Source organism: Protopterus annectens, chromosome 3.part1 (genome assembly GCF_019279795.1).
Source record: "Protopterus annectens isolate FY-2018-M chromosome 3.part1, PAN1.0, whole genome shotgun sequence".
Taxonomy (NCBI): Eukaryota; Metazoa; Chordata; order Ceratodontiformes; family Protopteridae; genus Protopterus; species Protopterus annectens.
The window spans coordinates 1,032,920,401-1,032,946,305 of record NC_056732.1 but is presented as its reverse complement, the minus strand read 5'-3'; the positions used below and the strand labels follow the sequence as shown (position 1 = coordinate 1,032,946,305).

The window sequence follows — 25,905 nt, the reverse complement described above, 5'->3', positions numbered from 1 at the left end:
GCTGCAGAGAGCTGAATAAGCGACTTTTCTTGATACTAAGTATATTTTTTGTTGCTTTCCACATCTGAATACCTAGCAACTGTATTTCGCCTGCCTTTCTGTTACATTGAAGCTGTTTTTACTGCATTTAACTTAATATTGCATTTGGAATCCTTGTTTGTTACTATTTGACTGTATTTGTAGCAAATTCTTCTGTGTAAGCTGTAGTAGCTGATTCATAGCATTTATAAGTTTTGCTGTACCTGTTTCTGTCTGTTTTGTGAAAAAAAAAAGAAAAAAAGAAAAAATATCTCTTGTTTTCCTGCTTTACTAGTTTAGTCCAGTTTCAGAGTTGCTGATTCCTGGGCTTTGGTTGTAGTTCCTGTGTACTGTTTCCTTGCCTTATTTGGGGCAAGGGAAGCTACCTTGCTTTCCTGCTTTACTAGTTTAGTCCAGTTTCAGAGTTGCTGATTCCTGGGCTTTGGTTGTAGTTCCTGTATACTGTTTCCTTGCCTTATTTGGGGGAAGGGAAGCTACCTTGCTTACCAGTGGGAGTGGGAAGCATTGGGCTGCCTTTTGTCCAGTTTTGTGAGGTTTCAGCCAGTAACTAGTAGTTTATTGGTCGTTTTGGGCCAGTTTCTAGCTTTTTCCAGCCCCCTGGTATAAAACTTTCATCTTGTACCTACTCAGCACAGACTCCACGTGGGCCAGCAGAGTAATCCAGGCTGCAGAGAGCTGAATAAGCGACTTTTCTTGATACTAAGTATATTTTTGTTGCTTTCCACATCTGAATACCTAGCAACTGTATTTCGCCTGCCTTTCTGTTACATTGAAGCTGTTTTTACTGCATTTAACTTAATATTGCATTTGGAATCCTTGTTTGTTACTATTTGACTGTATTTGTAGCAAATTCTTCTGTGTAAGCTGTAGTAGCTGATTCATAGCATTTATAAGTTTTGCTGTACCTGTTTCTGCCTGTTTTGTGAAAAAAAAAAAAGAAAAAAAAAATATCTCTTGTTTTTCCTGCTTTACTAGTTTAGTCCAGTTTCAGAGTTGCTGATTCCTGGGCTTTGGTTGTAGTTCCTGTGTACTGTTTCCTTGCCTTATTTGGGGAAGGGAAGCTACCTTGCTTTCCTGCTTTACTAGTTTAGTCCAGTTTCAGAGTTGCTGATTCCTGGGCTTTGGTTGTAGTTCCTGTATACTGTTTCCTTGCCTTATTTGGGGGAAGGAAGCTACCTGCTTACCAGTGGGAGTGGGAAGCATTGGGCTGCCTTTGTCCAGTTTTGTGAGGTTTCAGCCAGTAACTAGTAGTTTATTGGTCGTTTGGGCCAGTTTCTAGCTTTTCCAGCCCTGGTATAAAACAGCTAAGCAGCGTTAAGCTGATTTAAGCGGAGCTGCCACTGTTGCACACTAGGGCAGTGCGGTTAAGCAGGTTTAAACTATTTGGGCTACCTAAAGTCCACTCTTCAAATTTTCCTTAAAACTACCTTCCTCGAACTATACTACTGATCAAATCAGCGTATCCTATAACTAAAAGATCAACTCTACTTGACTCCAAGTAGACTATTCTCTATCTATTAAACCTAGCACTTGCTCCTACAGTACTTATTACCTTGATACGGCACTCTTGTCATAGATAGTACCCCAAAAGGCAACCCCATTTCTCGGTCACCCACTTCCCCGGAATCTTTTTAAAGTTTTTCGTCTACCCTTCTAGCATGTCGAGGGATCAGTTGCTAGTGTCCTCTCCTGCTCAGCTGGTGAACCTGGGAATATTGAGGCAATGTTTCAATTGCCTCATGTACACAGACAACCCTTTCCTCTTCCCACAAAACACAAATACATGCGAGAGATGCAACTATACGGCCAAACTGGAGGCTGAGCTCTCTCAACATAGGACTGGCAAGACCAGTCAGGAGGAGAAGGTTACCACACACACTATAGACCCAGTCTCACATAGTACCATTACAACCTCAAATCATACACATAAACACACAAAGACATACTCGGAGGCTCTGATCAAAAATCTACCAAAACAGCAGAGGCCACCAAAGCAGACACCCAAACAACCACCACCTCAGAACACAACACCCGCAACACATAGACCTCACAGTCAGAGTGTCAAACAGTCACAGCCCTTAAGGCCAAACACCCCAGCGCTATCAGGTTTTACCTCATATCATGCGTTCCGGCCCCAAAATCCGGACAATACCAAGAAAGGAGGGGGGGTATCCATATTCATCAAGGACACCCACACCTCAAGACTGGTGGCAACGCACGATGCATCAGAGACCATCCAGGTGCAATTAACCATAGGCAAGACTGCTCTGCAAATTGTAGCATGTTACAGGCCACCCTCACAAACTCAGGAAACTCACATGGCCTTCCTGAAAACACTAGAGGGGATAAATGTATCACCAAACACCATCATACTAGGTGACTTCAATTACCCTAATATAGACTGGGAACACTACTCAAGCCCAAACACCCTAGCCCAAAAGTTCCTGGAATTCATAAACTCAAATGCCATGGAACAACTAGTCACCATCCCACAAGAGGAGATAACATACTTGATCTCATCATCACGAACATGGGAGCACAATGTTCAACACCGGAAGTATACCCCTCACTGGTGAGATCAGATCACAAACTAATCTCGCTGGAGGTCCTCATCCCACGCCCACCTGAAATAAAAAAGACCACAGTAAAGAACTTCTCAAAGCCGACTTCACACTTCTAAAGACTAGTGTGGTCTCCTTTCAGGCCCCGAGCGGAAAACAATACTCAAGCCGCTGAATCACTTACAAACGCCTTCTACCAGCACCTGCAGGACTGCATGGATAAGGCAATCCCAAGCAAAACAAAGACTCTTTGTCCCAAAGGCAAGCGTCCAGTCTGGTGGACCCCAGCCATAAACAAACTCTACAACAAAAGGAGGAAGCTACTACAAGATAGAGCAAAATCCTTAAAAGGTAAGACACCCCTGATCACTATAAGTAAAAAACTAAGAGCTCTCATAAAATCATCCAAAGCAAATTTCGAGAGAAAAATAGCTAAAGACTCAAAAGACAATCATAAGGCCTTCTTTAGCTATGTTAGAAACCTAGGAGGAAACTCCCAGATATGCTCAGAACTAGTTCAAAATGATGTGAAGATTACTGATCCTACAGACATTGCCAACATACTGGCTGACAGGTTCAGTGCAAACTTCTCCCCCCCTCCCCCCCAAAAGGAGAGATATCTATACCAAATGAGTGCAGCCCCCCAAGCAGCAATTCTTGAGATGCCAGTTCCAGAAAATGTCACATCTTTACAACATTTTCTTGGTATGGTCAACTATTTAGGAAAGTTTATCCCAACTTTGAGTGAGCTTTCAGCACCCTTACGTGAGTTGACATGCAAAAATGTAAACCAGTCCTGGTTAGAACAATACCAAAGAGCATTTGACTTTCTGAAAAAGAAAACTGACAGGCCACCCACATTGAGATATTATGATGTTCGCAAACCTATAACTCTTTCTTGTCATGCTTCAAAGTATGATCTTGGTGCAGCATGTCTTCAAGAAGGGATACCAGTAGCCTATGCATCCAGAACATTCACCCAAAATGAAATGCAGTATACACAAATTGAAAAATTGCTTTTGGCATTAGTATTCACAAAGTTCAATGATTATATTTATGGAAAACCTGTTCAAATAGAGACTGATCATCAGCATTTAGTGACAATTCTGAAAAAGCCAATACATACAGACCCAGCATACCTGCAATGCATGATGTTAAAATTGCAAAAGTACAATTTCAATATAGTTTATACTAAAGGCAAATATCAATACCTCGCTGATGCTTTGTTGAGAGCACCCAGATAAACAACAGAATAGCATGACAATGAGAAAGCAGACTTTGAAGTCATGGAAGTCAGAATTTTTTTCCTCGTTACATCTTGATGAACTCAGAAATCACACAGCCTCAGACCCAATTCTCCAGAAGCTGCAACATTTTATCAGTCAGGGATGGCCAGCACTACAAACTAGTCTACCATATGACATACAGAAGTATTTTCCTTACAGAGATGAGCTCATGATGGAAGACGGAATCATCTTGAAAGGTCCTAAAGTGGTAATTTCTACAGTATTACAACAGGAAAAAAAATCAAAATTTTGCATCGTGGTCACCTAGGTACTGATTCAACCAAAAGAAGGGCAAGAGGCATAGTATTTTGTACTTCTATGTCAAAAGATATAGAGAAGGAACTCTAGCATGTTCAATTTGCAATAGTACTAAAGAGCACCAACAAAAAGAACTACTTCATTTAAAACCAGATTCCTGAATTACCATGGTCGATGTTTGCTACTGATATTTTCAAATGGAATGGTCAGCATTACTTAGTGTTAGTAGACTCTTACTTGAATTGGTTTGAAATTGACCTTCTTCCTAACTTAATGTCTAGCCCTGTCATTATGAAATTGAAGAGACATTTTTTTCTGTCCATGGTAGTCTGCACAAAGTCATTTCTGACAAAGGTACACAGTTTACAAGTCAGCCGTTCAAAAATTTACTGAGTCTTGGGACTTTGTCCATGTTACTAGTACTCCTGAGTATCCACAGTTCAATGGATTAACTGAGCATGCAGTTCAAAGTGCGAAACATTTGTTGAGAAATCCAAGACAGATGGTACCGATATTTTTCTTAACTTAATCACAGAAACATTCCTCGAGATAACTTGCTTGGTTCACCTGCTCAGAGATTAAAGCCCAGACAGGCGAAAACAACTTTTCCAATCAGTAAACAACTGTTAGCACCAAATGTAAAGAACAACAGAATGGTCAAGACTCAACTTTAGAGAAAACATCAGTCACAAAAGTTGTACTACGATAAGTCCAGCAAATCTCTTAGACTATTAAGACAAGAAGAAGTTGTGAGAATGCAAACATCTAAAGGATATGAACGAGTGGGTATCGTCAAAAACCTTTGCGAAGAACCAAGATCTTACATCATACAATCTGATGGAATGGATTTCAGAAGAAAATGAAGACACATATTCCCAGTCTGTGAACTAGCAGCGAAGCAGATTGCCTGTGATAGAGACACTATTTCTGAGTGACTCTACACTTGTTTGAATTCCAGAGGACACTGTACTTTCTTCAAGTAATCCTGACATAATCCCCGAAGTTCCAGTTGTAAAAGAATCCCCACAGTCTGTCCCTGTTGATAAATCCAAAGTTTTTAATGTGACTGGATAAGGTAGAATTTCCAAACCCATTTCAAGACGCACAGCGACTTAGACTTTATTTGTTGTTATATACTGATGTGCTATCTAGCTTATTAAAAAATACCTTGCTCTATTGCATTTCGAACAAATCAGAGGGAGGATGTAGATAATTGTATGTATTACATCTAGTCAGCCATATAAGGTACTGAACATGTGCAAGATCAGTACAAGTCTGTATAGTCAGAGTGAATGTAGGCAAGAATGGAGATGCACATTTGAGTGTGTTTGAAGTAATGAGTCAGAAAGTTAACTTAAACACGTTCCAGTTACAGCTCCAGATGTGTTTAGATCCCAACCTAATGAACTTACTGCATATCCGTAAATCAAATGGGTCTAGGGCTACCTGTTCCAGGGACTTAAATATGGTCTGCAACTTAAAGTAATAAAAGAACAGCTGAGGAGTGCTAAAAAGTGTTTTTTCGCAAGTGTCTTTTGGATGGTCTGTGACTTAAATAGAACATGCTGGAGGGACAGATTTATATCCCAGTGACTGCCACATCTTTGGAACAGGCTACCAATTCACGTGAAACAGAGCACCTCTATGACACTGTTCAAGAGAAACCTGGATGAGTGGATGGGGCACCATAAATTCTTACTGGGGATAGCACCCGCAGCCCTCCTGGACATGGGAAATTATCACTAAATGCAATATTGGGTATTGACTAGTACCTCTACTGCATTCCATTGGGTTGAAATTGAAATGGCTAGGCTTAACAAGACCTCCGGGTTGATAGCCTAGTAATCTCTATGATCTTATGTACAATAAATAACTTGAATCCATCACTGTGCCTCAATGTCTCATTTGACACAGAAGACATCCGACAGTATCATCCATTTAAATACTGTTACCAAAAATAGTCAGTATATATACTTAATGTTTTCTTAAGCATTTGTGATACATACTGCTGAATAAAATGTAACTTGTACTAAGGAGCTGGAACTGAAGCAGCCTAATAGTTTACTACTTATAATAATTTGCTGGCTACACCTCTAAGAGTAGAAACTAAGCGGAATGATATATGTCGCCCTCTGTGGATCTACAGGAGCGCTACAGCTACAATAGAGGGAGTGGGCGCCAAGTAAACTTCCGATCATATGGCCTTGCAAAACTACAGCTTACTTAATATTTCCTATCTGAAACAAGTTATCACAGAAACATTGTTTATGCCTGGATCGTTTATTTACTAACAGAAGCAAGCCCCTGGCAGGAAGGTCTGCCGACATGTTTGTGGCTCGTAGTATTGCAGCCGATCACAAGGATCTCATCCACGATGTATCCTTTGATTTCCATGGGAGGCGGATGGCGACGTGCTCCAGTGACCAAAGTGTTAAGGTAGGGGCACAACAGGAGAGTACGGTGCCTGCCGGTATTGTAGAAATATAAAAGACTGTGTACTAGTTGCGGTTTTGAATATGGTACGTGTGGTGTGCAAGTAGTATACGGATGGGGGGCGGACCGGGAGGCCACTGGATCTGGTGTTGCTGTAGGATGTTATTACTTACGGGAAGTAATAATGAAAACGTCAAACTGTTTCGTTGTTTATGCATTAAGGTTGAACGCTGTTTCCAAAAAAAACTTGCAATGTCATTACTGAGATCACATAGTAACCAAGGGTATTTAGTATGTTTTGTTTCGGAGAGACAATGATTGCTAATGTAGATGTAGCAAACGTACTGTAAAGGTCTGCAAAAAGGTGAACACGTGCGTGGTGACGTGTTTTGATCCCGTACATACAAAGTGGCATTTTTATTCTCTGTACTTTTCCTTTAAATTGTTAATTCATACCTTTAGTTAGTATGGGTTTATAGCTAAAACACAGGGGGTTCGTTATTTTATATGACTGTTTTAGACACAGTCACAATTTGTAGAATACACTTTTGTCACTTGTTCCATTTGTAATGCTTGCCCGTAAGTCTTGATAAGAAACCAAAAGTCAACACCACAGTCACATGTATAGAGAAGATAATGAGTGTGACAAAATCTTTGTAAGCATTCGTTTCCGAGGTATCATCGGGATTAAGGTTCTAGCATTTTCAATGTCCTCTCGAATTAGTACATTTTTTTCACTGAGAACTGCCTAAACTAATTTATTTATTGACATTTGTTAACCGGGTTAGTCCAACTGGGATTTTGTCCCATTTTCAGTGGAGACCCGAGGAGAAAAGCTCCAGCTAGTACAATAATAAAAAAAAAAAACATTACAGTAGTATACCAGCACAGGAAACAACAGAAATAAAACAGACAGTACAGTGTTGTACAACACATGCTTATAGAACAACAGTATGGCCATATTCTAACTTCCAGGTTTAGTTTTCTCTTTTGTATAAAATTGCCTGTTTTGTTGCTGGTGCTTTTTTCCTTCCCTGGCTCCATTAACAAAATAGGCAGTTTTATACGAAAGGGATTGTCACAACCTAGTTGCACTACAGGTCATCAAAAGCAGTCGGTCAGTAAGCAAATAAATAATACACCTCTGAAATGGACATTTATGGTTAATAGTTAACATACGTGACCATTTTCTATGTATGCATGGGCAACATTTGTGGCGTTTGTAAATTTTCTAAACGATTGCTGGGTGGTGGCAGCAACACGACGTTTGAGTACAAAATAAAACGTTATGGCTACACCCCAGTTGAAAATTACCAGAATTAAAATGCCTAACCAAAGATGTATTGAAAAGAGTGATCACATAACAGAAAACCAGCTAACATCATCTTTGCTTATCTATTTCGGAAATAAAGTAGTTACAAGTTACAGCCCGGGCCTCATTTCTGAAATGAATGTTTTTCCATTTCTGAACTTCTTATGGTCAAATATTGCCTACATTTAGCTAACAGACTCAAAACTACACACATTGTAGTTAAATTCATACCTCTCAAGCGTACCTCATTACGAGGAACGTACCTCATTTGGGGTCTTAAAAAGTCCATGTTCCTCGAAGTTCCACATTGAAAGAGTCTGCCACATATTCAGTGTTAGGAATTATTTTTTAAGTGAACTCCATGGTAAATAGAAATTAATCATATTAATTAATTAAAGGATCTTCTTTATAAGTAAAACCAGCATATTTTAACCATCCTATGACCTTCCTAGATGAAGTTGTTAGTAAGCCATTAGTATGTGTTCCACTGTAGTTGATTATAATCAAAAGAGAGTCTGCTATCAACCCAAATTCCTAGGTCCCTAATTGCATTTTCTTCTTGTTTGTTGTCTAGACAGTATAATGAGGGATGGGTTGTTTGTTGCCTAGATGATATAATGAAAGGGTTGTCTGCCAAAAATGATTGTACTACACTTTTTAACAATTTAGTTTGAGCCCATTTTTAGTACATAGGTTCATAGTACAACAAGAGTTTGCTGGGATGAGTTCATTCTGGAGAGTTTGGGTGTCAGAATGACTCAACAATCACCTTCAGTTTGCAATTGTCTGCAAACTTTGTTAGCCAGGCCTGAGAAGTAAATACCAAAAAGGAAAGGTCCCAACACTGAGCTCTGAGGGACAACACTGGTGATTTTCATACTTTCTTTTGAAGTACCTGTAACTCGCAGTGTGCGAGTTCCATCTTTCAGTCGGTTTGCTATATATATATGTGTGTGTGTGTGTGTGTGTGTGTGTGTGTGTGTGTGTGTGTGTGTGTGTGTGTGTTTTTTAAGTATTTAGCTTTTGTACAATGCCAGCATGGGGAATGCAATCAAAAGTCTTAGCCAGGTTAAGATACACAGCACGTGCTGCATAGCCAACATCTACAGTCTCTGTAACCTTTCAAAGAAATTTGCCAGATTAAGTAGACAGATCTACACCCTCTCAGAAATTGTTAGGGAACATGTCATGAAATTACAGTTTATGAGGTCCAGTATATCTTCTATGGCTTTGCAGATGAGGCTTGTAAATTTGATAGGTTTGTAGTTACCTCTGTTTGTTGTAAAGCCACCTGTATGGAGGGGCATCACCACTGCTGCACATCATTCATCAGGGACAAAACCAGTAGCTAAACTTAAGTTAAGTAGTTTGAGGAGTGTGTCTGCAATGGTACATTTAACACTGTTAAATAAACAATCCAGATATATTGTCATTTTCCATGGAAGAAGTATTTTTAGCCTTGGTTAGCAGTTTCAGCAAATGATCTTTAGTAATAATTGGGGTAATAAAGGAGTTCCTATTACGAAATCGAAGAGGCTGAACATCGAACGGCTTTAACATCGGAAATTCCATTCAACAATGTGCTTTTTGTGAAACAGCATTACAGTGAATTAGAATATTTGCCCTTTCTTCACTGTAGTGTGATCTTGAAGTTGGTATATATAATTAGCGGGGTGTGTGGGGGGTGCAGCTCCATACAATAGCGACTTTGAGGTCCGGCATTTTCGGCTTTTAAGCCATTCGATGTTCAGTGTTTTCAGTGGTGTAATAGACCCTAATAAAGGACTCTGATATTTTGGGGCTTTAAATGGAAGTCTTGGGGTGAAGTGCCACTTAAATACTGAAGGGTTTGATGTAGGAGCTTTTGGGAATATAATAGAGAGGGTCACAAGTTTATGGTCCAATTTCACGAAGGAGATACTAGAGGAGTAATGCAAAAGGCATCTATATTTATAAGAATAAGGTAAAGAATGATGTGCTGTCTTGTAGGTTTATTTACCAACTGCTCGACAGGAATTTTTCTATAAGTCTAGGAAATTTTGAGTATATTCTACATTGGAAGGTATAGGTGTCCCATTTTATTGAAGAGTAGTTATAGTCCCCAAAAATAAGGGAGCTTTTGGTAATATGGAGAGCATTAGAACACTGACCAATCTTACATGGTCATCAGTGATATTCTGTAACAAGCTTTTAGTTGGTAATTACTCCTATGTAGAGAGATCTGTAGTTAAATAAGATTAGTTTGTGAGTCCTTGGGGATCTGCCTGGAAGTAGTATGTTCATTGACAAATATGGATACTCCACCACAGTTTCCATTGAGTCAGAATGCATGAAAGGTGCAAAACCTTTGTACAGAGGGAGTACTTTCTTTACATTTTAAAACAAATTTCAGTAACTGCATGAACATGGATGTTTTCCAAATGCAGGAGTGCCTCTGGATCAAGCTGGTTATTGTTCAGAGTTTTGGCAATAAAGTTATGCAAGGTTATTAAGGCTTATTAATGTAAACCTGTTAAGAGTGACTTCCGTTTTGCTCAAGTCATGACTGAAAATGGTCCCCGGACCAGCTCCCCTACTTAGGTTGTTTGTCTTTTCGGCTTTTCCTGGTTAGGGGTCACCACAGCGGAACTACAGTCCACTAATGATTGGCAGTAGATTTTTTTAGGGTGCCGAGTTGCCAGCCCGACACCCAACCTTTAGCAAAGGCACGCCCATTCACGCATGTTTTTTGGAGGCCATTCGACTGCGGGAAGGACATGCAGACTCTACACCGAAGGCATTCCAGCTGTGAATCGAACAGGAGAACCTCTTGCTGTGAGGCAACAATGCTACCTCTGTACCACCGCGTAACAAGTGTAAATTCTGGGCAGGTTTTAACAACCTCCTGCACCCAGGTAAAACTACTACCCCAACCCCCGAGATACTTATTGAGAAAGGGCAGGAAGAAGTAGCCAATACCTTTAACTCCTTCTTCACCGAGACAATCCAAACTCTAGCCAGTCAACTAACCTCCTCTCCCCCATCGGCCACAAAACCCCGTGATGATGCCCCTACCCCTTTCGCTTTAAAGCCAGTCTCTTCCTCTTACATATGTATCCTCTTAAAAAAGCTCAAACCAACCACCCTTGCGGCTGATCACCTCCCAGTGGAATTCTTACAAATTGCGTCTGATGTAATCGCCTACCCTATATCAATCCTTATCAATAGAACCATAACTGAAGCCAGCATCCCCTCTATTTGGAAGATTTCTTACATCATTCCGCTTCACAAAGGAGGTACCTCCACAGAAATATCAAACTATAGACCAATAGCTATATTGTCCCCAATAGCGAAAATTATAAGATGCATCCACAAACAACTTCTTCACTACCTAACCTGTAATCATCTCCTGTCCAACTCCCAGCACGGCTTTCGCCCCCACCACAGTACAACCACTGCCCTCCTTTCCTTTGTCGACTCCATTAATAACAATCGTAATAACAAACTAATATCCTCCGCCCTCTTTCTTGACCTATCAAAAGCATTCGATATGGTCAATCACCAGCTCCTTCTTAACAACCTTGCAACCCTACATCTGGACACCCCAACACTAACCTGGTTCAAGGCTTACCTCACTGGTAGGCAACAAGCTGTCCGGTGGCAAAACAGACTATCAGGCCTGCTCCCCAATACCATAGGCGTTCCTCAGGGCTCAATTTTGGGTCCACTTCTCTTTTCCATCTTCATAAATGACCTACACTCAGTCATCCCTAAATCCACCTGCATCCAGTACGCCGATGATTCCACCTTGATCTGCTCAGATGTCTCCCTCTTGAATCTCCAAACCACCACTCAACTCTGTTTTTCTCTAGTAGAAAAATGGTTCACCGACCTGAAACTCCTACTCAGTCCAACTAAAACCAAATTACTACTATTTTTTCCCAACGTCTTCTCAACCCTAGGAAAAGAACTCCCAAATAATAACAATACAACCTTCCATGTTAAATCCAACAACGGGACTATCATAACCCCTGTCACCAGTACCAAATTACTAGGTGTAACTATTGATCATAAGCTCAAATTTGACATACACATTACCCAAACTGTAAAATCTGTTAACAAAAAATGGTTCACCGACCTGAAACTCCTACTCAGTCCAACTAAAACCAAATTACTACTATTTTTTCCCAACGTCTTCTCAACCCTAGGAAAAGAACTCCCAAATAATAACAATACAACCTTCCATGTTAAATCCAACAACGGGACTATCATAACCCCTGTCACCAGTACCAAATTACTAGGTGTAACTATTGATCATAAGCTCAAATTTGACATACACATTACCCAAACTGTAAAATCTGTTAACAAAAAACTTGGATCCATGTACAGAATAAAAAACTATCTAACTCCTACTGCCAAATTATCTATTGCCCGCACACATCTCCTCTCCACCCTCCTCTATGCCTCCCCGGTCCTTTCTTTCCTCAATAAACGTGAACTCAACATGCTCTCTATTGCCTACAACCACATTGCTAGATTTATAACAGGTTCCCCTTATCGCACTCACCATTGTCTTAACCTGAGGAAACTTGGCTGGTTGGAACTCCCCAACCTTCTCAAACTTAACCAACTCACTGAAGCTTGTAAAATAATCAACCAACCAGATAGAACTCCCTCACTGTCTAACACTCTGACCCCATACACTAACCTTAATAGTCTTCGATCATCCAACAGCACTCAGATCCTAACCATTAAAGCTAAGAACTCAGGTGGTGATGCCCTCTTTGCCAACTCCATTGGCAAGCCGTGGAACTCCCTGCCAAACTACCTTAGAATTACAACCTCGCACAATCAGTTCAAAAACAACCTGAAAGAATATCTCAAGACACAATGGCTATGCCCATGTCGAGAACCTGACTAAATATATATCTCAAACCCTTCTAATCCCATATCTCCTTAGTCCATGTTTCCCTATGTAGATGTTTAAAATCTATCAACCTAAATTGTAATCGTGTTTATTCTTGTATGAGTCTATATACGATTAGTATATAAGAAATCTCTGCTGTGTATAACCTGCTGATTGTTCTGTTGTCTTATTTAACATCTATGAAAATTTTCTCTCATCTTCTAATTGTAACATGTACCCTCTTTTTATAACTTGTATTTTCAACTTGTATTAACCATTATGTTGGAGCTTTTCTCCTCGGGCCTCTACTGAAAAAGGATATGTATCCAGCTAGACTAGCCCGGTTAACAAATGTAAAATAAATAAATAATAAATAAATGAATAATGGTTTAATAGAAAGAGCAAGGATCTTCACATACTGAGTCAGTCTGTGCATAAATTAAAGCATTTACTCCAGAAATTCACTGAGGTGGAATTTTACAGAAAACACCATCATACATTTTCACTTTTGTGGTTATTGCAGATAACACTACAAAACTGTAATATTGAATTAAATATATTTTAGATTTTGTTTTTCTGACAGAACACAGCAGATTATTATTTTCCAATACATATGTTGTCCTCCTCAGAATTGTAGAGAGTTGAAGTCTTTCCCTACAGACATTGTATATTGTAAGGTATCGATCAACTCCAGCACAGGTTGTGCACACGTGACACTGCATACATAGTTACAGGGCTGCCTTTTAATCTTCCACCTGGTCAGGAAGCTACAGCAATAAAATACATGCAAATTCTAGCAATTAACTCTGGTCTCAAAGCAATAGCAAGAATTCCTTCATCCAGACATCTTGGCTCCGAATTTTGAGATCAAACAATTATACAATACTTGACTTGTCAGCTTTCCTCCAGCAGAGTGCAATGTAGTTACATTTTTGAAGTTCAACATTTAACAAAGAGAACAAGCATGTGGCTTACATTAGTATTTACAAATGACAGAATTATCTACAAAATTCTATCTGGCTAGGCTGGCAGCCTTCACATAACTTCATAGATGTTACTGTGCTTACCATATAAAGGGAGTTTCTCTCAGGGATGGGGTCACCAATGGGTAGTAGTTTTAGATCCTTGTTTAAGTATTTGTAGAGCTGCTGGTCTTGCAGAGGTACAAGATATTCAGTTGGGTGGGTCTTTGATGGCCCAGAATGCAGGACCTAAATCTCCTCCATAAGTGTTTAGAAGCAATATCATATAAGAATAGGGCTTCAAGCCTTTCTTGCTAGCTATTGGATTTTAGATCAGTGTTTTTTTTTAATTGGGTACTATTGGCACCTTTGTAGCTTCATGATATTTCTGGCTAGGTACATACCAGAAGAGACCTTGTACTCCATAATTGGACTAATTTGGGATAACTTCTTTTCACTTGGATGCAGTGTGTTTAAAAATTAGGTTAGATATAAGGATTTCCTGAGTATTCCTGCTTCATGGTGGTCAAAGAAGAGGGAGCTATTGACCCACGTGTCAAGGTTCCTGAGTGTCATATGCATTTGGAGCGGGGTACTGGCTCTACTGACAGTTGTAGGCAAGGGGTATTTGCAAAACATGACAGTACTACACTTTTTGCATTCAGTTTACGCCCTTTTTCTGTACAGCATTGGTTGATAAGGCTTAGTTCTTTTATAGTGCATTTACATGTGAAGAGGCATGAACAATGACATCCAGCTTGTAGTCTTCAGCAAATCTGGTTAGCCTTTACCCTGGGTTTATGGTACTGAGGTCAGAAAAGCAAAAAAAAAAAGGAAGGGTCCTAGCACTGAATCCCAGGGTACTCCGTGAGTTACTATCTTGTTTTCTGAAGCAGTATCTACCACCTTAATTCTGTGGATTCTGTCTTTCAGCCAGTGTGCAATCAGTCTAACCATGTAAGGGTGTATCAGCTTATTTACAATGCCATTGTGGAGTTTAGCATTAAAGACCTTGGCCAGATCCAGGTATGCTCTATGAATGGAATGACCCATTATCCACTGCCTCTGTGACCTTTTGAATAAATTTACTAAATTAAGTAAACAGAACCAAAGATCCAGCTGTATAAGGCTTTGAATACCGTGTAGTTTATGATGTCAGATTTCCATGTGCTTGCAAATTAGGTTAGTTAAACTAATGGGTCTGAAGTTCCCAATGTCTGTGATAAGACCCTGTTTGTGAAGAGACATTACAGTAGCTCTTTTCCCATACCTTGAGATGTCCCCTTTGGATAGGCTTAAGTTCAACAGATGCAGGAGGTGTTCAACAAAGGAATGGTTGGGACTAATATATAAATATATATGTGTGTCGTGCGTGTATGTGTGTGTATATATATATATATATATATATATATATATATATATATATATATATATATATATATATATATATATATATATATGTGTGTGTGTGTGTGTATATATATATATATATATATATATATATATATATATATATATATATATATATATATATGTGTGTGTGTATATATATGTATATATATGTGTATATATATATATATATATATATATATATATATATATATATATATATATATATATATATGTACATACTCATAACATATACACATGTATTAGCCATACATTTGACTTATCTTGTCCATGGAAGGTGTGTTTTTAGTTTTAGATTCACTCAGAACCTGCTCCATCATGATCTTTATGTGGGTTTGAGGACTTGAAATTTGCAAAATTTCAGTAACTGCTTCTAGGGATAACATTACCACTGAATCTGTCTGCAGTTAAGTTTATTTCTTTGGAGTCCGTGTGGATAATGCCATTTTAAGATTAGGTAAGAACATTGCTGGGTGTTATTTCTCCAATATAATTAAAGGACAACAACGAGATTCTCTTATTAAATGCACAACTTCTCTGTCCTTTTTCTCCCTATTTACAGTCCCTCGTATGAACAAACAATACAGCATTTAAAATATTTTTAAATTGAGTGTTTCTCCCCACTAGAACAGTACCTTACTGCACTGTGGTAGTTTCACTTTCAAAAAACTTTTATCCTGCCCTGGAAAAGCTTGCTGCAGTTTCCAATTCATTGATGTCATCAAGGCCAATGAATACAGGTAGTTTTCTGGCCAGTTCCCTCTCCAAACTGACATCGCCACAACCGTCCTAAAAACCCACCTATGCTGTGATGTCACAGCTCCCTGGTCCTTCCCCTACCTGTGTAGAAAGTAAAGGCTAGAACAAGAAAACAGTACTTGAGTCAAGTCTCCTGCTATGAGCTGTCAGTCACAGCAGGTAACAGCTCAAATTACCCTTAGCACTTTGACAGCTAGGGAAGTTAGGTGTGAAGAGGGATTGGGAGATGGGTCGAAGTAGTACATTCAGGCTTCACAAAAGACTGCAGTTTAGCCATTCTAAAAGTAGCAGCAGTAAAAAGAACTTTGAAAATCTTTTATGTGGCATTTGCACTGTTTATATTTTAAGTAGTCCTTGAACGGCATGAAATGTTACTTAAAACTGACTGAAAGAAAGCAATGTATACATGTAGAATCAATGTAGTGACAGGAGCTTTAAGGAGAAAGAGGCTTGCATGATTTTTTTTATACAGACAAGCACTGCATTGTGGGATATCTAGAGACAGACTAAACAACCAGAATCACTTCAGGCTGATTATACCCCATGTGGTCAGAATCAGAAATTACATATAAAAATATTTAAAACATGTAAATAGTCCCAGAGTGGTGGTAAAATGTAGAAAACACCAAACCATGATGAAATAGTCATGTTTTTGAGTCTGTGGGTACAGTTCTCCTTTAAAGAATGATTTGTAGTTATCCTGGCTTCTCGTGCTAGTTTTCATTCATATAAAATGTCTGTCGTATACCGTTGACAAGGCAAGAGAAAGCAACATTTCTGGATCATTAAACATTTTGTGTTTATTAAAATAGCAACAAGCAATACAGTGAGCAAACTGGCTTTGAGAAAATACATCCCTTCAGGCTTTAGCACAATGCATTCCTCTATAATAGCTTAAATATACAATATATATTCAGTTGAAAGTCCTTATTGATCATTAATGATAAATCAATAAACAGTCAGCCACCCTTCTTTTCTTAAGGTATGGCTTTAAAGACACAGAGTCATTTAAGCCCCTGCCTGAGCTAATTATTAAACCTTTTTATACTTTTTTAAACTACTTATTAATGATAAATCAATAAACAGTCAGACACCCTTCTTTTCTTAAGGTATGGCTTTAAAGACACAGAGTCATTTAAGCCCCTGCCTGAGCTAATTATTAAACCTTTTTATACTTTTTTAAACTACTTATTAAATCCTAAGTGCCATTGATCATCCTGCTCAACTCCATCCATATCCTCCTCCTGGCTGTACTGGTAGCTCACTGTCACCCTCCCCCCTTTGCTGTACTCCTTTGTCCTGAGCTATCCTTGTCTTCTGTTTCTCAAATCTTAGCTCTCTCACCGCTATACCTCTTGTAAGACACACTGTTTTCCATTGAAAGTAGCAACAGTATGGATATCTGTGTACGTTGCATTAAGTTTAAAATGCAGGTCTTCCTTTAAAATAATGTTGTAAAAACTGTTATATATTGCTGCCTTTCAAATGTTAGAGGTGCTCTGTGTGTTAGTGTTCTTTATACATTATAGTTTTTCTCCCCGGGCCTCCACTGAAAATGGGTCCTGCTCCCAGTCAGACTTTTCTGATAAAAGTAGTAAAGTTAGCATTACCACAGTCACCACTACTTATGTTAAATCAAGCTTTTTCAGCACACAGAATTTAAAATCATCAACTTGGTTCACTTTGTTTAAATGACAGTTTAGTGCATTAGTACTTTTGCCCCCATGCATATCATTATGGTACTCTTTTATTCGTATCTGTGGAAGTTGTTCGGCATAGCCAAGTCAACTGAATTTGCAGTCTGCTACATACAGTAAGACATGAGTGACTTACATCAGGATGAACAAAACACTTCGTATTGTTTGAAACTTTTATTTGGGAAACAGCCACAGTTCTTAGTACTATTTACTTCAAGCACAGTATTACACATAAACCTTTTTATTAATTAGTAATTATTTTTAATGTTTATCTTTGTGATAGTTTACTGTTGGAACAGTCAGCACATGTTCTTTAACAAATATATTAGTAGATAAAATGCCCCGCATTCATGTACTAATGAGTTCAGCCCCATGTGTTGCTGGTATTTAAGGAAGAATGCAATATACATCATGTTGCCATCCTAACTTATTTCCTCGGTTAAGTTTACCATATCCTAGCAACCAAAGATGAAGATTACCTTTTGCCACCTGTAATTTAATACTAGATTTTTAATTTTTTGGTAACATTTTTGGATAACCACATGCTGCTAATCTGTCTGCATTTTTATCTTGAGTGTACGAGGTGTCAGATGTATGTGTTGTACACAGTTTTTAAGTACAGGCTTTCGTTATGAAGGCACCACTTAACCATTTCTTTTGAAAGTATAATACTATATCCAAAAATGACAGTATTCTTTTTAAATACTTGTATGTTTTAATCAGTAAAAATACTTAAAGAATTATCAGTAGCACCACTAACTCTAAAATAGAGCATCATCAATAAAACCGGCTTGGAATTTTGTGATGTTACAATGCTGCCCACAAATTTCATTTTGGAAATGCTGAGTATAAACATTCATATGAAGATGTCATTGCAATCCCCATGCCCTGTACCTTTACTTTGAATAAAATATTCACCCCAAACATAAACATAATATTTACTAAAAAGAAAATTCAACAATTCAATAATTAAATTCATAAAAGTTTGACAGCAATTTGAATATTCTAACGAGTTACCATACTGCTTCTAAACCTGCCACATGCCTAATACTTGTATACAAAACAATATCAACAAGTATAAATGCACAACTTTAACAGATATGACTATGCTTCATTTTTGTAACACATCACATGTATATTTTAAAGTTCTTTGTTTGCTATATCAAGGGTTTTAAAACTTGATTGGCAAAACTGGATCAGCTTCATTGGTAAAGCTAACATTTGACATACAATAGGCTGCATAGGCAGCTAATCAATCTTTCTGCAATTTAGAAATTCCATAAAAAATGGGCAAATATTGCTATCCATTTCTAAGTACTTGCATAATCTTTCAGCAATACCTTTCAACAAATTCATTAATATTTTTTGTAATTTTGAATAATCGTCTATATTCTTATATTCCTACTTTTAAGTAAAATTAACATTTTAAACATGTTTCTAATGGTGGCATTGTAATATTCTTTATCCAGCAGCAGCACCTTTGTCTATTTGTTTTATTATGATTTCATCTTTTTCCTTAATTTATCAAGAGCTTTTCATTCATTAACCAATAATTTATTATAAAAATTTCATTTTGTACAGTTCTCTGAAATAATGTTAAAGTAAGTAAAGACACAGAAGAGGTGCAACATTTGGTCTAAGAAGAATACCATCATCTTTATATGATACTTTTCGTTGCATTTATTTTCATTTGTCATGTAAAAAAATATATTGAGAAGCATTGAGTAATTTAATTGGATAATTGATTGTAATTAGTGAATACAGATCACTATATAAGAAGTTTCTTTTATTGTAATGGTTGTCTGAAGAAGGCTGGTGTCACAGCCGAAAGCTCTTACCTAACTTTTCAATAAACTTGGATTCCTTATTTTACCTGGATTTATTTAATCTGCATTGGCATACTATTGGATTTTACTTCAGTTGCATTGGTATATCGCTGGATTGCTATTGCGCTGCCATCTCTTATTTAGTTTGTTAGTTGTTGGCTTTGTTTTTCTTTCTCAGTTTATTATGGCAACTGGCAGCATGCAAGAAGCGGTATCAACGGTTACTAGAGCTGAATTTGAATTACTTCTGCACTCGGTAATAAATTTAACACAACTCATACAGCAACTGTCTGGGAACATTATTAACGCAGGAGAAATGCAGCCAGTCCGCCCTATACAGAATATAGCTGATAGTGGCGACATTATGGACAGTATTCCACCAGGGCAACTTCAGCTGCAACATCAAATTATAATGCACAATGTTGAACCTTCACAAAATGACATACAACTGCAGCGGTGGCTAAATCAAATAGAAAATAATACTATAGACAGACAAACATATGCCAAATTTTACTACTATGATAGATGATTTTCATGATTTGGTGTGGAACTATCGTAAATTAGTTCATGAGAATGTATATTTTAAAGAGTGCATTAAGCATCAGCAGGTTCCCAAGGGGTTAAGATACTGGAAGTATCCAACGGGACTAAAAGAGAATAGTGAATTGCATAAGGAGCTTTTACAACTCTTTGATTGGCAGGGGTGTGAATTTTTAGAGGTACTGACCAAACATAATGGTTATAAAATGGAAGAATTAAATGTTCAAATTGAAGCACTCTATGCAAAAATAAAGTAGCAGACAGCATTTGCAGCTTGTCAAAATCAATACCTTGAGGTTTTTACTCAGGTGGATAACCATAGCAAATTGGTCACAGACAGAAAAACCTGCAAATTACATAGAGATCAAATGGACTATTCCAATGGAAGAGCCTACCCTAAACCACCACGTGGACAGCATCACAGCGAGCAAAGGGAAGAAACAGCTCTTCCTTCTAATAATGGCAGGCATAATTCTAATGAAGTGGATACAAACAACCAACAACAAATCCCTTTAGAGGAGAGTACCCTACGCAGGTCAGAACGGCTGCGGAACAAAGAAAGCTATCAGGCGAGGGGCAATTCAGAGTACACATGGAGGAGGCAGAGAACGGTCTCACGCTCACGGAACAACTACAATTAGAACTGGTAGGTGAACAAATTCCACATAATACCTACTAACTTATCACTAATTCCACAGGGGACTATAAAATTTACAATTATAGTCAGGTAGTTTTAAATATTCAACATGGCAATATTTTCAGCAAAGGTTTTGCATTCATACCTAAGAGGCGAGCAAAGGTCACGGATTTAATAATAGAACTGAAGCTGTTCACTAGGAAGATGAACCTAGCTGTTATATTTCAACATGCTTCAACTATACAGAACAACCCAATGCATATTCTTAGTAGTTTTAATCCTCCCCTAAATCCTAAGATAAAACTGTTTGAAGAATTATGTGAACTTGATTTTAGGAATCAACTTCAACAGAAAACTAAATATCCCATAAGCAATATCACCAAACAACAACAAGAAATGTTAAATGAGTTGAAGGCAAGAGGTGACTTGCGTATTATGCAACCAGATAAGGGAGGTAGGGTGGCCTAATGGTTAAGGTGTTTGCCTTATAAACACAAGGTGCAGGGTTCGAGTCTCACAGGGGAGTAGTGGCTGAGGCTAAAATGGCCTCCAGGGGGTAGGGTAGTACTATACTAATCTGAATGGACTGGTGATAATGAATTTAATGGACTACAACCAGCTTATACTACAAATATTATATGAAGATGCATACATTGAAGCCTCTCTTAATGAAATTAATATTTCCAATGCTAAAATTGACTATTATTTAGAAGACATGCTGATGCAGGGGCAAATAACAAAAGAGGCCTATGCGTATATGCATATACAAAATCCCAGAATACCAATTATTTTTGGAGCACCCAAAATTCACAAGGACTTACAAAACCCACCTCTATGTCCAATTGTGGATGCTGGGGGCTCGAAAACATATTTTATGGCCAAATATGTAGACATGCAACTGAAAGAAAAAGTGTTTGGTCTACAATATATATGTCGTGATTCTTGGGACTTTCTTAAAAAGGTCAATATGACAAATATACCAAACGTTGAAAATATTACATTTATCATTGTGGATGCAATGTATACCTCAGGATGTAGGGTTGGAATGGTTCACAGATTTTTTCACAGAAATAATGGTCATCCCTCAGTATGACATCAACACTTATCACATTTGTTGCAATTGGGTTTAACTAATAATTATTTATACCATGATGGTCACTATTTCAAGCAAATAAAAGGGGTAGCAATGGGCTCCCCTGTAGGCACACTGTATGCAAATGTAGTTATGGCCATGTGGGAACATAATTATTTGTTCCATTTTATGGAATATGTTAGCATGTATTGCCGCTTTTTGGATGATCTCTTTTTTATTTGGAATGGTCCCATAGAAATCATAGACAAGTTTGTGCAATGCATTAATAATTCAACTAATTTTTTAAAGTTTACTTATGAAGTTGAAAGAAACAGTATTTCATATTTGGATGTTTTGTTGACAAAAAATTTAGTACAAGGTTGTCTTAAGGCCAACATATATAGGAAGAAAACTTATTCCAATAAGTTTTTGCATTTCACTAGTAATCATCCAAAACATGTTAAGAAAGCAGTAATCAAGGGACAAATGGTTCGTGCAGCACGAATGGTAACAGAAGTAGATGATTTTATGGAAGAATGTCGATTACATTAGTGATATGTTTTTAAACAGGGATTATCCCAAACAATTTGCGGACAGCATTCTCTTTGAAGTAGTACATAAGAGAAATACAGGGTTTTATCAGCCCTTATTGGCAAACACTAGTACAGTTGTTTCAGATTCACAAGAAGGGGAAACATCCTTCAACATGGAACAATCAAACACACAGTCTAACACAAATAGATATGGCAATATAGGTTTTATAACTACATACACCAAGGACTCTGCAGACATTAAAAATCTCATGAGGAAAAATTGGACATTCATTATGAGAGACACCGAACTAGTTAAAGTTTTAGGTGTACAACCCTCAATTACTTATAAGAGGGACCGTAATTTAAAAGACTGATGTAATGCATGTTCCAATGTAGTAGTGAAAATTCAAGGAACCATGAGAAAATGCAACATGTGCACATATTGTGCTTATATACTAGAAATGGACCACTTGTCAATTATGGGTACAGAGGTTAATGTTACAGGTAAATATAACTTCAACACAATGGGTGTTGTCTATGCGGCAGTATGCTTACACTGTTCAGCCTTTTATATAGGCAAAACAGAACGAAAACTAAAACAGTGCATTTATGAGCATATTTATGAAATTAATAAAAAATCAGTATTGATGTACTGCCGCATTTCTTTGTTATTTATAGCACTTTGTGTACTGTGTATTTTTCTAGCTAGTTTCACTGTGTGTGAGGTATTAACTGGAAATTGTCCACTTTTATTAAGCATCTGTTGGGTTGTTTGTTTCTGATAACTTCTTGCAGTTAAACTCTTTTTTTCTAGAGGCTCCTTTAGCTGTTTAAAACTTTCATTTAAAGGCTCACTGCTGCTTTACAGCTATGAGAAACATTTCTGCAGTTTGTTCTAAGTAGTGGGGATATTTGTAGCATTTCCATATTCAGGCTTGTATTTGGGCCTAGTGTTTGTGGAGGCTGTCTCTCTGAGCACATATTCGGGGACATCTTGGTTTAGCCAAAGCCATCAGGCATTTCAGTGAGAGAGAATTGTTTGAGGTCATTGGCTGAGGTCACCTGGACTACAGCTTAGACTAAGCACCTCATTGGTTCTTTTGAGATTTCTTTCTTAAAAGCTGTCTCAGGTTTCAACCTTCTGTTACCTAAGAAGTTCAGTTGTGAAAAAAAATTTTATCTGCTTTTACTGTATTTGTGTTTCTTCATACTTTATTTTGCTTTTGCGTCATCTTAAAAATACTCAGTTGTATTTATTACTGCTTGGTATAACTCATTCTAAGCCTTTTAGTTTAAGCACTTGGGCTTCAGACCAGTTGTTTTACATTAAGAAGGTTTGTGGTCTGCACTGTAGTGGCAGAACAGGTAGCTTACATCCTTCTAAGTTGGGAACTGCTGATTGAGGGCTTAGTGTCTGTTATTCTAAAAGTGTATTAATTCTGGTTTAAGCACTTGGGCTTCAGGCCAGTTATTTTACATTAAGAAGGTTTGTGGTCTGCACTCTTGTGGGAGGAGAGGCTGGACTCTGCCCTTCTAAGCTGGGAATTTCTGGTTAAAGGCTTATAGTGCCTGCATATTTGAACTGCTTCTTACTGAAATTGGTACACCTTGTTTGCTGTAGCATAGACTAGATCCAGGCCTGCTGAATCTAGCTTTGTTTGTATAACTTCAGCACTAATCCAGGCATTCTTTATAAAGTATTCAATTGTATTCATTACTGCTTGGTAGTAACTTGGTTAAAGTGTAGCTATCATTCTACGTCTTTTGGATTAAGCAGTTGGGCTTCAGACCAGTTATTTTACAAGGTTTGTGGTCTGCACTGTGGTGGCAGGACAGGTAGCTTACATCCTTCTAAGTTGAGAACTGCTGATTGAGGGCTCAGTGTCTGTTATTCTAAAAGTGTATTAGTTCTGGTTTAAGCACTTGGGCTTCAGGCCAGTTATTTTACATTAAGAAGCTGAATCTAGCTTTGTTTGTATGCTTGTTGTTTGCTTGTTATTTCCCTGAAACGCTAATTCCACCTAAAACGCGGCTTTTCGGTGCTTCTGTGGATCCCTAGTGATATCTGCATTGCTTACTGTACTTATTTCCTTGCTTTACTTGAAAGAAAGTTACTGTTTGTCGTTTTTGCATTTAAGTTACCTGTAACGCATTGCATTTAAGTTACCTGGCACTTTGCTCACTAAAGCAATTATATAAGTCAGCACTAAAAATTAAAAGCACTACACCCTCACAAACTCCCCTTGAGTACCTTGTTCCCCATTGGCCCTTTTTTTCAATTATAAAGGAATTCCCAATACTATTCTAGCATGTCCAAAGGTCAGTTGTCAATCTCCTCTCCGGTCCAGCTGGTGAATCTGGGAATCTTGAGGCAATGTTACAACTGCCTCATGTACACAGACAACCTCTCCTCCTCCCAACAAATTCCAACACATGTGAGAGATGCAACCATATAGCCAAACTGGAGGCTAAGCTCTCTCAACTCAGTACTGGCGTAACCAGTCAGGAGGAGAAGGAAACCACACTCACTACAATTCCAGTCTCACATAGACCTACCACGACAGCAAACCAAACACATAAACACACAAAACATACTGAGGCTCTAAATAAAAATCTGCCTAAGCAGCAGAGACCTCCAAAGCAGACACCCAAGCAACCGCTACCCCAAAACAAAACACGTGCAACACATAGCTCACAAAGCCAGTGTGCCGAACAGTCACAGCCCTTAAGGCTAAATAACACACCTGATACACTTGTAATAGGTGACTCTATCGTCAGGCACACTGACGTCCCGCTCACCAGGCTGAACAAGGAGAAGGTCACGGTGAGCTGCCTGTCGGGCGCTAGGATCCGCCACATAACACAAGCACTCAGGTCACTCCAAGGCAAGTACAAATATGACTTAGTCATTGTCCATGCTGGTGTGAATGACCAGAGACGTACCTCCCTGGACTACATGAAAAGAGACATAGAGGAGCTCTCTGAGCATGTAGCCCAGGCTGGTATGACCCTGACCTTGAGTAGCATCTTACCCTCACCAAGAATGATGCCACAATATGAAGACAAGATGATCAATTTCAACAATTGGCTTAAGTATTGGTGTCATTCAAAGGGGATCCAATGCCTGTCAGCCTGGGATGACATGCTCGACAAGCCATGATGCTTCACTAGGGACGGCTTGCACCTGTCACCCCTGGGCTTTCGGATATTGGCAAAGGCTCTTGCTACCCCCATAGTGCCTTTTTAGGCAAGGCTCAAAAGACAAACCCACCTGCATAGGTATCACAAGGGATAAGAAACTAAGAGTAATGCTACTCAACGCCAGAAGTCTAAACCTCAAGATGCACGCACTCAAAACTCTCCTTAGCATGGAGAACATCGATATCTGTGCAGTAACAGAAACCTGGTTCAAGGCTCCTGAGAGCACCCCAGCACTACCAGGTTATACCTCATACCATGCTTTTCGGCCCCAAAACTTGGACCAAACAACAAAAGGAGGGGGAGTATCAATATTCGTCAAAGATACCCACACCTCCAAGTTGGTGGCACAGCACGAAGCATCAGAGACTATCCATGTGCAACTAACAGTGGGTAAAACTGCCTTCCAGTTTATAGCCTGCTACATACCACCCTCCCAAACCCAGGAACCCCACTCGGCCTTCCTGAGAACACTGGAAAATATGAAGGTCTCTTCA

The 25,905-nt window shown here is 38.5% G+C and overlaps 1 protein-coding gene across 3 annotated transcripts in view; it reads left to right on the top strand.

Moving 5' to 3' along the window:
- The first annotated feature begins 6,289 nt into the window (after positions 1 to 6,289).
- SEH1L (SEH1 like nucleoporin) overlaps positions 6,290 to 25,905 on the top strand; it is a 644,021-nt gene continuing 624,405 nt past the window's right edge. For all 3 annotated transcript variants that reach the window (XM_044067186.1, XM_044067188.1, XM_044067187.1), the window contains exon 1: positions 6,290 to 6,580. In XM_044067186.1, coding sequence (XP_043923121.1) covers positions 6,470 to 6,580 — 111 coding nt within the window. In that variant the 5' untranslated portion in view covers positions 6,290 to 6,469. The remainder of the gene's footprint in view (positions 6,581 to 25,905) is intronic.